The 16,797-nt window shown below is 31.6% G+C and overlaps 1 protein-coding gene across 3 annotated transcripts in view; it reads right to left on the bottom strand.

Moving 5' to 3' along the window:
* Nucleotides 1-16,797, bottom strand: part of LOC106689791 (protein eva-1 homolog C) — a 50,647-nt gene continuing 33,850 nt past the window's right edge. For 2 of the 3 annotated variants that reach the window (XM_067047447.1, XM_014434970.2), the window contains 7 exons: nt 14,300-14,438; nt 8,547-8,696; nt 5,062-5,205; nt 4,848-4,997; nt 2,999-3,040; nt 1,368-1,531; nt 1-156 (listed from right to left, as the gene is read on the bottom strand). In XM_067047447.1, coding sequence (XP_066903548.1) covers nt 88-156; nt 1,368-1,531; nt 2,999-3,040; nt 4,848-4,997; nt 5,062-5,205; nt 8,547-8,696; nt 14,300-14,438 — 858 coding nt within the window. In that variant the 3' untranslated portion in view covers nt 1-87. The other variant, XM_014434973.2, reaches the window with a different exon arrangement.

The following is a 16,797-nucleotide window of genomic DNA, read 5'->3' as shown; positions in this document are numbered from 1 at the left end:
AATACTTAAAAATATATCATTATATTTTTTGAGAATAGAAATAGAGTTTAATCAGGCACTTGGAGTTGAAATGGAGGAGTCGGCTATTCATCCGAAGAATTGAAGGGGATCTGAAGTCGTTAAGCTTCGTGGGACCTCTTCGGTGAACCTAACTACCTGAAAAAAGTATATCCTTAACCTAAAAAGATATCAAAGTATCATATCCATGTTAAATATTATGATAGAGCAACAATTTATTAATACATAGATGTTCTCCCCAAAACATGCAGTTTAATTACTAGAGTTGAGACTCGACATCATAAACTCAAATATTTTTGGAGTTCTTGGGGAATTTTTAGTGAACTTTCACTCCCTATTTAAGTTTTACAACTTTTATGATTTTGAACATTTCGAAAACCCTATCAAAACAACTCCATATATCTTCAATATTTTCGGTCTAATACCACAGTGGCTTATCTTAACACATCTGAGAGAATTATGGTTGCATATTTAGGATTAAAATTAATTTATGAGTTTGGTATAGCTTAATGATAATCGTTTAGCATTTTAAATTAGTTATGTCAAATTTTGAGTCAGACATTTTTCTTGAAGAGAATATGATAATGCACACTACTTCGGCTTTCACCGATACTATAATATATTTTTAATATGATTTAAAAAAAAATTAAGACTATATTAAAATTAATTTACATCTATTTATGAGTAGTCCTAGACATCAATTTTTTTGTATTCATATCCTGCTCCTATTTGTCGTAATTGGTTATGTAATTTCTTCCTTTATAAGATTAAAATAGTAGTATATTATTATCTTTCTTTTTCCAGTCACTAAGATACTTTGTGTGAGGTCTGATAAAAAATAAATAAATAAAAAAATAGGTAATTAAAATGTAGCTGTAATTAAATACAACCTTCAGCTGGTGAATATTTAGATAAATCAAATATATTGGTGGAGCTGAAGAGGACAGATAAAATAATACACAATACACTGATAATAACAATGATCTGATAATAACAGGTAGTGGCATAACTCTACTCTCCTTTAAAGCAAAAGTAAAGCCAAAAAGGTCACGCCCACGAAAGGAAGGTTTATGTTGATGTGATAGGAGTGTCTGAACTGAAAATCAGCCAGTGATTGGCTCGTACTTTTCCTCTACCTCTCTGCCATGCCCCTAAAAGACACTTGAGGTCCACCTTTTTGGCTTCTTTTTTTCAGCCAGATGGCCTTCTCCACTATAATCCTTGTTGGCTGTTGGCCTAAACAACATGTATGTTATAATACTAATAAACCATTCAAATAACGTAAATATTCATCAGAGATTAATCCGAATTATGTTTAGAATAGCTTGTTGGATGTTAGTGACTGATACCTCAGTGACTTGGTCAGGTAACTGAGTAGCGGTTGGTTGAGGGTCTATCGGAGGCAGCTGTTGGCGATGAGTGCAGGATACTCTAGCGGCCACCAACGTCAAGAGGCAAGCCAGTAAGCCACCAGCACTCAATGCGAGGTACAAAGTCATTTGGTGCACGTTTTCTAGAAAAAGTTAAATTATGAAGTATTAACTTAGATTGAGGTGGAGGATTAAGTAAGGTACTTGACTTGAATTTATGTGACATGATTCGACTCTGCGTTCAGGAAATACTGGTATTGTACATCTAGCTTCTGTAAAATGGGTACCTACTTCTTACAGTATGGCAGCGCAATCTGCGGATGCTCGAACTTGAACGTATCACTTCCTTGCCTGACCGTTGTTCAAGAAACCTCACTTTATACACTTCACAGACCAAAATTCTAAGCCGATTTGTTTGATATCCAGGTCAGAAATTAAAGTAATTCTCTCGGTAATCTGTGTAATCTCCCAATTATTATTATTCATTATACAAAAAAAGATTCTAAAGCCGATTAGAAAAAAAAACTCAAAATTTTGATAAAAAAAGAAGCATCTTCCCCTATATTGCTTAGTACCACCAGAACATTATGTATGTCCTTAAAAAAAAGTAATACGGATTTATGTGTGAGATATAGTTTTGGGCAGTAGCAGATTCTTATTTGATATACCTAATAAAATATTCCGATCTAAAATATTATTATTTAAATAACGTTAATTTTGCAATAAATACAATTTTTCAATTAAGGATATACTAATAAAAGCTCCTATTGCATTTTTATGTAATAGAAAAAAAAATGTTTTCACCTTCTAGAGGGTGTTATTAACTCCCCCTCTTCCCTCCCCCCAGCTGGATCCATTGGAACACCACCATATTGGTTTTAGAAAGAGTAAAAACGTATAATTCAATTTCAGCTTATATCTCGAAAACTAATGAATTATTTATGATTTAAGGTGGAAGAACTGAGGTTAACCAAAGTTATATTAATAAAAATTATAATTAAAGCTGTAATAATTTCAACAAATACTTAAAAATTATAGGATAGAATAAAAAATAATAAATAAGTATAATGTTGAAGAAAATGAGAACTGCTTATAATGGAAGAGGGAGTGAGAGCGCATGATGATTATATTACATCCGTACTGTCTATTACACTTGTAAGTGTAAATATAAAATAATTATTCACACTTACAATTACATGTAACAATATATTAGGAAAGTAAAATAGAATATTAAAATTGTAACAAAATATTTAATTTATTTAAAAACAAATTTGATCCTTTTTTCTCAACTTTATTTTTTCAAAACCTTCCAACGTTTCGACCCTCAGGTCATTTAAAAGGATACCTTTACTTTGTTGTCATTTTCTCTTCTAAAATTCTTAAAAATGCCGGATAATTGCCTTTGTCCCATCTATAACTTCTTCTATATAATTCTTTCTTAAATTTAAAACTTGTACTAACTACTTCTCTTCTTTCTTTCATGTACATTTGCAAACTTTGACAAAGGTTTCTTAAATAAACTAAACCACTCTCAAACAAGAATATATTAATAAAGATTAATCTAAAATATTTAATGATATGCAATATAAATGGGTGTGTCAAAGTATTACCTGCAAGTTCTCCATCGTCAGGTTCATAAGTCGGCAATATATCTGTAAAGGATGGGGATAGTCATTAAAATGTAATGATTAAGCTGATAGTATAGATCAACCCTCAAATCACTAGGTGTAATCTATTTACTTTAATAATTAAAGTGAGTTGCATGGACTTCCCAGAAAGGTCTTGGACATAATGTATAGTTAATGATATACTTCAGTTCCCTAAATACGTGCAAACATCTGAAAATGTTTTGAAGCTCTTTTCTATTTAATTTTTTGCATTTTTTTTTATTAATTGTATATTACTATATTTAATGAAAGCTCAATTTCACATTGAGGCTCTTCAAAACATCTTAAACAAGTTATTACGAGATCCCATAATGTTGGTGAACTGACAATTTACATCGTGAGCGTATGTCTTTTTTATTCCTCACTCGCTCTCAAATGTGATAAAACGGGATAAAAATCTCTCCAAATATAACATATCAGGGGTCCATAAGTTTATACTTTCCCCTTAATATACATATCTGGAAAATTAGGTATTGCTCACCAAAAAATAATACATAAATTATTTATTCAAGTCGTTAACGATGGAGGTCTCGTTATAAAATATTATCAAGTCATCTTTTCGTACTGTCTATTTATATTTATATAAATAGACAATAATACATTTTATAAAGACTATTTATATTACAGATTAAATTATTGTTTTTAATTTTTGCTGAACGACTAAAACAGGAATTACATAAATCACTTTAAAATGAAAATACATGAAAAGCGTATAAGATGGACAGCAACGTTATTAGAAAATTCTCACCCCAGCTTGGAAACTCAGAGTTTGTGCTTCAGTCAAAGTGCCTAATTTAAATGTCTTTTTAACTGTAAAATTAATGTTAATTTTAAAAGAAGAATTATTATTAAATTTTGTTTGTAAAACTAAATATTAAAGCATTAAGTGAGATGAGGGGGTATCCCAGTGCTTCTTGTTTTTTGTTGTTTCGTAAAGATAAGAAATGAAATCGTTACTGACCTTTGAACCCAATCTAACTTTGGAAACGTTAACAGTATTATTTAAAACAGAGCTTCTGTAATCCTCATTCAAATACTAGCCGTTCACTTTCAGAAAATCACAAAAAATGCCTCGATGGAATTTCCCATCACCTCACCTTGTGGTGTGAAAATATAATATAGGATTTGTCATAGCAAGGATATATTACGGAGAGCCAATGCTTGAGTATAAAGAAAAGTGCATATCGAACTGGAAAAGGATTTAGGAATTTTATTTCCTTAAGAGCGATAATGGAATTTTATCTTTTATATTCTTTATGGATTTATATTCTTCACTATATTTATATTATAGATCGATTTGTGGATACCCACAAGATTTAGAGCGGAAAGTTGATATCTTATTTACTCTATGGTCTCTATGAGACTGTTATCGTGCCTTCTACAGTATCACATAATAAACTTCTGGATATTATAATATTTAATTTGATGGGAAATCTGATCAGTTCAAAAGAATGTTGTGGAGATTCATTAAAAAATGATACCTTTCCACATTCAGAATTTTTTAATGATTATGAATTGATTTATTTTATATGACAGTGGTGTAATAAATTAAATAATAACGATTAAGAATTGTTAACAGATTGTTTTAGCGCTGTCATAGCGAACTTATATTAAGTCCATGACCAAAGTTGTACAAACAAATATTTTATTAATTTTTTTGATATAGTAACCAACAAATAAATTATAATAAATTAAGATATTATAATAGAAAAGTAATTGTGTTGTAGCTATTCCCAACCAATAGCTTTCTTTACAATACGGTCTACAACTATTATTTCCTCATTCCACAAACCTCCAATAAATTGGTTGACAGACCCATTTCGTCCAATGGTGTTGAAAGCAACGAATCCTTCTTCGTGATACCTCCAATCGTTCCTTTGGTCGAGAACTTCGTCTTCCTCGGGCTTTACCTGGTATTTGGCTGACAGGACCTGCCTGGGAACTGAAGGAAAGGTTTATCAGCACAAGACCATGGAGGAAACTATACCTCAAAGAACATAACTCACCGCAGGTGTATACCACTTTGAGGTATATCCTCGACTCTTTCTTGCAAGGTGTCCCGAAGGTACCTGTATCGGCTGTCATCGCACAGCGTCGCTTTCCATGGCAGAGCTGTATCACCGTCTCAGTGGTGTAGCTGGCCATGCACGCTACAACAAATAAAGTTTGTCGAGGTATGTTAAAAGAAAGTCACTAGGGAATAGTACTAGCTGGACAGAATGAGTTGATTAGTTAGGATGATCTATGTGGGAAGGAACAATCACCTATCCACAAACAACCAATAACCTTAGAAAATTCGCATCACCTCGTTAGAAGGTTGACACCAAAATAGATTATAGCCTCCTGACTTAGAGGGCTGAGGGGTTTGGTCTCGAAGCAGTATGTCCATGGCCGGATTTAGCGTTTGAACGCACAAGGGATTTCGCTGCCCTCTGTTCATAGTATTAGTGGAGGGAAGGTAGTCGGTGAACGTTCTTTATGTATTCATTAACTCTTACCTAAAAGTCTCCTTCAAGTGGACAACTTCCGTTTAGCTTGGCAAAATTTACATTACACTCTTTCATTTGCAAATAAAGTCTTAGTTCCTAAGGTACTCCTTAAAAAAAAAAGGAGTTTTTAAAAATATTATTTATTAACACATCTTAACTGAATGCCAAGGATACGACTCCCTCAAATCTTTGGATGAATGGTAATTCATATAGCTGGTGTGGTTCATATAGCATTCATGGAGCAGATCTCCATTCAATTCCCAGGATAACAAAAAGACTGTCAATAAACGTTTTGAATTTCTGAATAACTTGAAGCTTTACCATAAAATTTTGCTACAGGTTCCGATTTTTGAATAGTTATACATTTCAATTCGGAAATTGAGGCAATAAGGACTGATACAAATTTTGGATATCAAGGAAATGAGATCTAGTAATAATTTCGGAAAGTTAGCCAATAATCACCCTGAAGTGGTTTATGCCTTAAAATAATTTTTAAAAACTGTTATTTTGTAACGTTTATACATCGTTGTAACAATTATAAAAATCTTGCAGTCCATGAAGTTATTATTCCGGTTACTCAATCCGTGAGCGAAATTAACACTTTGTTTATCAAAGAATAAACAGATATATCATTTCTAGCGAATAGGTATGCAATCTGAACTGTTGGCTGGACCAGGTTGATCCAGAAATATATGGCGCAGGATATACAAGAGGTCTACAGGCCCGGTAAACAGTTGGCCAAATATATTCAAATAGTGTGGGCGGATGCATAGCTGCGATAAAGCGGTTGGCTAGGCCTCTGATAAATGGCAGAGGAGGAAAATTAGTTATCGGACCAAAGGCCACAGCTAGGATTAATGTCCTGTGGTCAGAAGAACTTTCATAAAGGACTACAATTCAGTGTCGAGTGCAGCGTTGTTAAAGTACTCAAGGTCCGGATTTTGTTTCTCATAAAATAATTAATTTGAAGGTTTATATACTGGCAGATAATGGAATAATTTAATTTTTATTCCCAAGTTTTATTCGCTTCAGACTTATTCGAACAATACTTCAAAGTCGCTTCGATTCTCAGTTAATTGGCATTACTGGTTTTATAAATTATTTATTTTTATATTTTGTTTAAATCTGATTTGGAGCCCTCATCAATCTTGTTTTGAGTAACCTCGATGGGTAAGGCTTCTCTGAACAGGAAGATTTAACTGCAACTATATCTATAAAGTCCTTGGATCTGTTTTCATCTTCTTAAAAAAAATTGTAGATTTTTGAAAGATGGTCCTGGTGGTATTCAAGAAATATACAAAAATTATAGTTATCGACGTTTTGCCCCACTTTGCTGGGTTTTATCAGGGTGTGATTAAGTTACAAAAATTGTAAAATATGATAAGACTATAAGAATATTCATAAAATAGTAAGCTAAAAAATATATATAAATAGAATACATGTACTAAATTAACTAAATGCAAGTACGGTAATGAGTGGTAGAATTGGAGAAAGAATGTACTGATGGTGCAATGAATCGTAAAATACTAATATGTAGAAATAATAAAAAATATTGTACAATTAAATGAAAGAAAGAGTTAGAAAGAAAATAGGAAAATAAATAATAAAGTAGAAATAACATGAATAGCATATGCTGTTCTTCCTTTTCTTTTCCGACGTCCAAGAAGTGGTCACATATAGCAGAGATGGTCTGGAAGAAGCCCTGAAAAAAGAATACAGCCTGTGGGGTCTACAAATAAATTTTAATAAGACCGAATACCTGCTAGTAAACTGCAAAGAGGCCGCGTACTTTCAGATTTATGGAAGTTTGTGTGAGAAGGTACCGATTTTTTAGAAGTTTTGTTGAGCCATCACTTAACTACGCCGCAGAAATCTGGAAACAATCCAGGACTCTACTCCAAACTACAAGCGGCAGAGATGGATTTCTGTAGGAGATGCCTGAAGATTATCCGCCTGGATAGAGTCAGGAATGAGGAGATTAGGAACTGGCTAGTGGTGACCGAAGGATTTACGGAGAGGATTGGAAGGAGCAGACTGCAATAACATTGATAATTAATTACCAGTGGCACAATAACAATCATGCTCACCTGAGTTCTAGACAAGATATGAGGATGAGAGCAGAAAGGTATGACGCGGGTAGCTATGTGGAGTGAGAGCATTTTAATAGAACTTTGTTGAGTAGCGGGAACAATAATAGAGTAAGATTAAATAATTAAATAACATTATGGGTATGAATTATTTAAAAGATAATAATCTAGTATTCTATTACAAAATGAAGAAGTGCTTCATTTTAGCACTCCAATGGGATTGTTATTCACGATTTAAATGTTTACAATTTTTTTCATAAAACCATTTGTATGGTTATAATAATTAAGTTTTAAATTTATAGTACGAATTGATAATTGATTTTTTATAAACAAACCACGAGGGTATTGATCAAATCAGGAATATCATTTCTGATTTTTTTTTTAATAATTTATTTATTGTTATTTACAACTGTATATCATGTATACAAGTAAATTTGCTGTAGGTGAGATATTGACATGATACAAACATGTGGAGAATCTACCCATTGATAGAACTCCAATAACATTTCTAGAGGAGAAGATCCCGAGGTCATCTTCTTTTGAGACGCCTAGGAGGATTATTAGGTAATGAAGGAGAAGGCAGGTTAGAAACAGGTGGATTTGGGTGGTTGGGAAGTTTTCTATAGAAGGAATGGTATCTGGTTTTGGCCAAATCGGCAACATATGGGACATCGAGGTCATGATGGATGACTTGATTTGTGACAAAGTAAGGAGCGTTAAGGATTTTATGAAGGATTTTGGACTGTAAGGATTGGATTCGGGAGGAATTTGATGGTTTAGTGGAGCCCCAAAGCTCAACTCCGTATGTCCAGATAGGCCTTATAATAGTCACGTAGATCAGTCTTTTGATGCAAAGTTAACGTGGTGAATATAATTGAATGTAGTTTTGATATTTGTGCATAGTAATAGACTCACTTTCTTCAGGTACTCCCTGAGGCTGGGGGCACTGTATGCTCTCGTATTGAGTCCTCCCGTAGGAAGCAGAATATATAGCCAGTCTGGAGTTAGGGCCGCATTGCAATTGCACCATCTCGTTCTCGCAAGCTGTCTTGCTCCGAAACTCATCTGGAAAGGAGGAAATAGAACATATGTTACAAGGGATACCGAATCACCTAATGAAATATGTATGTATTTGCAATTGATTGAAAAATTCTACTTTTAATAATTAAAATCATGAAAAGGATTTCAACTCCCATTTCATTAAGGTAATGGACGCTTCCGATAGCAGATGGGACCCAACTCCATATCCACATATTTTATTCCCAATGTTCCTTATATACATTATCAATAAAAAATTGGTGGAAAATGAAGAATTCGATTGCCAAAAAAGAGATGAGATATTTTGGACCATCTTTATGGACTATCCAATTCCTCATGGGGACGCTAAAGCTTCATTCGCAGTTACCAAGGCCTAATGTGTATTTAAATAATTTTTACTAAAATTTAATTTTCCTTACCAATTATAATAATTGTAGGAGTGGGCAGCTTATTGATAAGGCACTGTGCTATATACTACAAGGACCCGGGCTTGAAACTGACTGTGTGGTAGATAATATTTTCTATCTCACTGTAGCCGTGTGGGTACAGGAGCCCTGCCTAATAAAGTTGGTTCCTTTAATTGATTAAAAATGTGGCAGTCGAGCGTGATTCTGACCGAGTACTGCACGTAAAAAATATTATTTTAATTTATATAAATCATTTTGTCATTATTTAATTAGTTCGATAACATCAGTTTATGATTTCATTTATTGATATCATATTTTTAATTTTTTTTTTATTATTATTTTTTTTTATTTTGCTAGTACTATTGTTATTTGCATTATTTTTCTTTCTTTTTTGTGATTATTTACTGCAGATAGATAAAAATTGTTGGTGGACGGTGGACTCTGGAAGAAAAATACTACCTGGAAACACCTGTATGTCTTAGATGCCAGGAGTATGGCCACCTCATAGAGAAACCGCTTGCATGTAGGTAGTGTCGTGGTGATGGATATATATAGTCGAAAATTGTACGGTTAAAAGCAAGAGGTTCCCTTTAACTGAAAGAACTTGACGAAAGGAGGTACACGGTGGGCAGCAAATATTATCCACTCATCCTGTGAAAATGAAAGAAGAAACGAAGAGAATTTGATTCGCCTAAAAAAAGAGAATAGTGGACTGCAGTATAAGTTGAAGTACCACCAATAAGGTGCCCACTGAACTGCACTATGATTCCCTAAACTAAATTATCCTAATCGAATTGTATGATTAGAATTAACAAATAAATGTTGCTTGATTGTCAGCAGTAAACAGCTGCTGGCGAACATCCAGTTATACCATATAAGTATATATGCCAGAAATGGTAGTTATTGGGTATTCAAAAATAAAATCTACCAAACTAATTATTCTCTCTGTCGACTCAGTTTCTTTTTAGGGATTAATTAATTTTTCTTATAACTCATAAATAGAGGCTGTTATTTATTTAGTTAGTCAGAAGCACTTGGTCATGTGTTTGAAAGAGAGGTTTATAATCCAATTTTATAATAATCCGCACGAAGCAGGTTGTATATAATATTTACCGAAGCTTCGGTCCAATTTCCAGTTCTTCATTAGTGCAATACTCTGATGAATTTTATAAAAGTGAACTGATTCATTGGTAAATATAAAAAAAGAAGCTTTTAATTTTGACCGCCTCTCCATCCAATCATCCAAATACATGACCATTCCGCTCATCTTACTTGCTATAAAATGTCTTCATAATTTTAATATAAAAATTATTGAAAAAATTAAAAATGGCCTGTGTTCTATATATAGTTTGTCTAATCATCACCTCTAGGTTGTAACGTATGTTTCTAGGATTTGTTCCTCTTTCCATCTAAGGATAGTTATTGTAATCAACCGTTATAAAATTTATGATTTTCTTTGTTTTAACTTTTCATTTGTTATTTACTTCCAACTTTCATCAATAATACTATGAAGACTTTAAAAATCTATTGATTTATCTACCATGCTTTAAATGTTTCTGTTATTTCTATATATAGCCAGTCCATTAGCCTGTAGATTTCATATAAAACCGAAGGTAACGGAAATAAAATTTTGGAGTATGTACTAGAGATATAAACTCGGCCTTATCTTTACTCATATGAGGGAGCGTGTTTAGTCACGTTTAAATGACTCGCTGAAGTACTTCTTTATCTCTAAGTACCGGAAAAAAAAGTTAAAACAATAATTAATTAATGAAGCCTCGATATAAATAAATATATTCGGTTTTGTGCAACTTTTTATTGCGTAATCAATACTTATCAAAATACAAAAATAAAATATATTGAAATACATAATTGATTAAAGCGCGGAGACCACCCTAGTATTCACGGTTTTGTTTCAAATTCAATGTCAGATTAACTATGCATTATTTTTTTAAATTCATTATGTATTACCAGATTGGCCTTGTTTGGCCTCACATGGCTCTTTTAACAGTTTGTAGGTTATTTTTTTACTGTTAAAAGTAGGGGGAAGTGAAGATTGACAAAAAAAAATAATGATTCAGAGAAAAATAAAAATCAACAAAAAATATTTATAAATAAAATTTACTTTTGCTGAAAAATAATTAGAGAAGGGGGAAAAAGTAATGATAATAATAAAAATAAATAAATAGTTTATATCAGGATAACTCGGACCAGACTGGGCTTCAGTCTTCGCGATGTGGTTGGATTGCTTAAGTTGTATGCTATTGCAACTTTAAATGTTGGTAGATTGGAGTCGAAATTCTTTTTTTTTTTTTTTATTTATTTATTTAATGTTATTTACAACTGTAAAAAATAATACAATAAGTAAATATGTTATATGGTGCATATAATTCTTATTGGTTCCTTCCCAAGATTTTTAAGTGTATATACACTTAAAAATCTTGGGAAGGAACCACCCATTGGTTGTACTTCAAACATTAATTTAAGACGCCTCGGAGGATTATCAGGGATTGTTAAGGATAAAAAATTAAGAATTAATGGGTTAGGATGGTTAAGGAGTTTTGAATGAAAAGACGCATATCTGTTTTGGACCAAATCTGAGTTTATTTGTAACGTAATAAGGAGCATCAAGTATTTTACGTAGGATTTTGGATTGTAAGGAATGGATGCGGGAGGAATTTGAAGGTTTGATGGAGCCCCAGAGCTCAATTCCAGATGTCCAAATTGGTCTGATTATCGTAGTGTATATTAATTTTTTGTAGTGAATGGGAAGTTTAGAGCGTTTGTCAAGTAAATGTTGTAGCAATCGAAATATACGAGCAGTTTCTTGTCGTTCAGTCTTGTGTGTGGATTCCAAGTAAGTCTCTTGTCAAGATGGATATATTATTCTAAAAATATATATATTTGAAAATCATCCTGTTTTATGAGATAATGAAAAATACTAAGTTAAGTATGTTTGTAGTTTTTCTGCATAATGTTTTCTGGTTTCTTTTGTTTTAATTATGTTTTGTTAAAATGTAGGATTCCCATTTTTTGTTAGTATATTTTTTGACTATAAAATATAATTTAATTCATTTTGGTCTCTTTTTTATATTTTCCTGTTCATCTGTGTATTATAATACATGAATATAGAAGCAGAAATACTATACATCATGCTTCAGAAAGTATAAAATGTATAAATATAAGAAAAAGATAAAAATGGATAAATGAATCAAGATGAGATATTTAAAAAATCATAAGATGTATGATGATGATTAATCAAAAGAAAAGTAGACCCTCAGGAGTGATGTCTCATTTAACCATAGATAGTGGAAGCTACAGAGAAATCTTAATTACTATTCTTAGCCATTAACATCGGCCACTCAATTCAAAATTTGGCCGCATTTTCAAGAATCGTAAAGGAAACCGGAGGAGTGCAAGAAACAAATAGTGATTTTTTGTCTTAGAAACATTCGTTAAATCCCGTGATTTTTAGAAAATAAACCAAAGCCCACCATTTCGTTGAAGGGATGTTTTCAAATACAGCCATAAACCAACAGACACAAGCCAGGTGAGTGATTGCTTGTTTGATTGATCATACAAAAATGTTACTTTATCCACCTCTGAATTTCAGTCTATCTCCAAAGCGGTAAATTTAATCATTCTTGGACCTACCAAAATGTCGATTATTTTTAAATTTGTCTAATTTCCTGCTGCAGGAATCTGAATAAACTATATGGTTTGAACCATTCGAATATAAAAATAAACATTAGATTATCGTAATATTGATTATTTATTATGCTGTAACAAATATATATAATTTGTTAATATCCATTCTTGAATTTATGTAAAATATTTGGTATTGAGTTAAAAATTAAAAATATTTCAAAACACAATTTATGCTTGAAAATCTTTTTGTAAAATATTGTACCTTTTTAAATTATTATTAGTACTTTCTTATGAGGTGCTTTTTACTACAAATTTTAAAGGATTTCTTTGAAAAATATTGGTAGTTTTTCAAGAATTATAATAATTTCTGGTTAAGTATTATTTATAATTTTAACAATCCTGTTTTGTTAAAAACTACCAATATTTTTCATAGAAAACTCTTAGAAATTCCTTGAAATTTGTTGTAAAAACACTCTCTTAAAAGTAAAATAGAAAAAATATGAAAGAGGTCCTTTCATTTATTGCACGTATTTCTCCCACGTATACTGGATTTTAACATAGTATAATAGAAATTACCTGACAATAAATTTCTTTTTGGTATTTATTTATTGATAGTTTGAATTTACTATAACTGTTTAATATGCTTTCGAAAGTGTTTATTTTTTAGTACACGGTTTTTAAAATAAAAATTTCAAAGAAATTGTAATAAGAAGCTATAATACTAACAGTAATAATTTCTGCTGAAAAAAAACAATTTTGAGTGTTAATTCGGTGACATTCCTATATAATATATAAACATATATATAATTTTAATTAATCAGAGTAGAGGAGGAAATAGATTAAAAAATATAATCCTACTACTTCCTGTCTATTCATGGTGATAATATCGTGTATCAATATTTGCAAATGAAAGGGGAAATAGAAACGAAAATAAACAAAAATGTATGAAATTAAATTTTAAATGCAAACAATTAAAAACTTGAGCATTCTAAAATTGACCAAAATATAATTACAACAAAACAAATATGAAAACGTTGTACAGAAAAACTACTAACTTATCTTATTAACTTAGTATTTTTCTTAATCTCTTAAACAATCAAGCACCTCATAAGAAAGTATTATTATAATTTAAAAAGGTACAATATTTTACAGGAATATTTTTAAGCATATATTGTTTTTTTAAATATTTTTAGAAAAAATATAAATAAAAAAAAAAAGGTACAAATATATACTTATGCCCAACCTCAAAAGGCTAAAAAAAAAGAAGGAAATTTTCACGACACGTTTATCAGTGATTAAGTACATTAATATACTAAAAGGAAGATAAGATTAATTTTAGAAAACAGGAATTTATTTATGTAATCAAATCGATAACCATTTATATAAATAAATTTATTGTTGTCTTTCCGAATTGGTTTATACTTATTATTATTTCCTTAAGACCATCCTTTTTTCGTCTTGTTTACAAAACATTTTCTGATTAATTTCTTACATGAATGATTTAATTTAATGTTTTGATATCGAAAGTTCGAATTTTGGTTTTATGTAAGTTGGTATGAGTTAATCTGTACTTACAGGGCCTACAAGTATAGACAACGTGGAGGTGCTTCGGCAGCCCAGGGCAGGGGTCAGTGTTGAACCCTGGGATCGGCGGCTCCAGCTTGCAGTACCTTTTCTTCTGACACTTCTCCACCGCGGTCTGCAACAAAGAGTACTGATCTCCAATTAGTTGTAATCTCTATTTACTTTATATCAACAAGAATATTATTATTATCACATATTATAATAATGATGATTTTTATAAATTAACACGAATATAAATGAATAAAAATTAGAAAAAAATTGAGAGATAAACATTTGAATAGGGGAAATATGTTTTGATAAAATTTAGCAAAAGTTATGGGCCAAAGCAGGAAAAAATTAATTTCCAAAAAACATTACTTTTGAATACCAGATTAAATATAAACGAACTGGATGACATTTTTTTTAAAGAAATCTCAAGAAACATTTCAGCTTGAATGTGGAAGATATTTCTTAAGAAACTGCCTATGCCCATTTCATATCCTATTGTAATTAAATTACATTTAATGGAATTTCTGTTATTTCTTATCAGCTTAGCTTACCTATGTCTAATATAATTATTATTCACCAAGATGTGTGGTTCACCCTCTGTTTGAATAGTTGAAAAATTAAAACTTTTTTTTTTAATAATTTATTTATTGTTGTTTACAACTGTATACATATATACACATCAAGTAAATTTGCTGTAAGTGATATTATGACATGATACAAAGATGTGGAGAATATACCTATTGATAGAACTCCAAAAACTTTTCTAAAGGAGAAGATCTCGAGGCCATCTTCTTTTCAGACGCCTAAGAGGATTATTAGGTAATGAAGGAGAAGCCAGGTTAGAAACGAGTTGGTTTGGGTGGTTGGGAAGTTTATAATAGAAGGATTGGTATCTGGTTCTGGCCAAATCGGCAACATATGGGACTTTGAGATCCTGATGGATGATTTGATTTGTGACAAAGTAAGGAGCATTAAGTATTTTGGACTGTAAGGATTGGATTCGGGAGGAATTCGATGGTTTAGTGGAGCCCCATAGCTCAACTCCATATGTTCAGATAGGCCTTATAACAGGTCATGTAGATCAGTATTTTGTAATGGATTGGACATTTGGACCGTTTGTCTAGTAATTGTTGTAATAGTCGGAATCGACGAGCAGTTTCCTGTCTTTTCAGTCTTGTATGAGGATTCCATGTCAGTCGTTTGTCCAGATTTAGTCCTAAGTAACGGATCTGTTCAACAGGTATAAATGGGGTATTATTAAAAGATACTGTGGGGCAAGACGAAGGTTTACGACGAAGGGTAAATGGGATTTGGTTGGATTTATAAAATTAAAGCTAAAAATAAATTAATCAAACGTCGGACATTAAAGTAGTTTTAAACTATTTGTTTTTTTTTTTACCGCAAACCCGACCATCTTCGTTAATTTAAAAATAAATTTGTCAAGGTTTATGATATTTTGCTAACGTCGGAAGCTGGAACTTGGCTCAGTTTTGTTGAAGATCTCCTTTAACGATAGTTTTAAGCTATCGATGAGATTTGTGTGCTGTGTAGAAATCAGTTCTTCGCCTGCAGAGTACCTTTTACGATTTTCCTGAGCATGCCACCCTGAAATGACTGCAAACGCTTAAACGTCTACTTCTTTAGCACCAATATCTTTTCGATCTCAAAAAATACTAAGTATGTGGGAATAAAGGTCATATTGAAAAAGAAACTCACCGATGTTCAAACTAAAAAAAAAAAAAAAAAAATAGATTTGAAAAACATATATGAGTAGAGTGTAATTCTTGGTACAGCAGTCTCCCTAATACGATTTTTGTTTCAGTTCCTTAAAGAAGACTGTGAGCATTGGGAACAGCCGATGACTAGGAGTTGAGGTAGAATAATTAGAGATAAGCGGTGGACTATGTTGAGACTGGTGTGTATCTGTTCCTATCTAACTGTTCTTCCGCTATCTGACCCTCTGTTATTGCTGAAGTTAGTCAGTAAACGTGTTTTAATGTGCCTCACTACGATTTCATTATCTGGAATAATTCTAAATTATTTGTTGTTATTTATAGTTAAAAAAGAAAAGAAATAAACAAAAAAGGTCCGTAAATTAATGTAGTTTCCATTTTTCTCGCATGAATACAACTTCTCCACTTTCTTTAGGGATCATTACCCTACACCAGATAAAGTACTTGTTGCAACTGACTCAAAGCATAAAGGCAACTACCATTGCGGCACTAATTAAGTGCATTTCCAAAGGATTCACTTAAAGTAATTTAAAACTCGACGGGAGCTTTTCAAAGAAACATTGCTCTACATATTTAATTTTAATCTTTCTAATTATAGATTGTACAACAATATAGATTGTTGTTCGCTTAATTACTTCTCTACATGAATTTTCAACTTAAATTTGAGCAACTTGAAAAAATTTATTTTACTTGTTTTATTTAGTGCTTAAAATTTATTTTTATGGCTAATGAAAAATAATTTATTTTTATTTAAAAAATATTTATTAC

The sequence above is a fragment of the Halyomorpha halys genome, unplaced genomic scaffold (genome assembly GCF_000696795.3).
Source record: "Halyomorpha halys isolate HHAL.00 unplaced genomic scaffold, Hhal_1.1 Scaffold1469.1, whole genome shotgun sequence".
NCBI lineage: Eukaryota > Metazoa > Arthropoda > Insecta > Hemiptera > Pentatomidae > Halyomorpha > Halyomorpha halys.
Note: the sequence above shows the minus strand (reverse complement) of the source record. Positions and strands in the feature narration are given on the sequence as shown.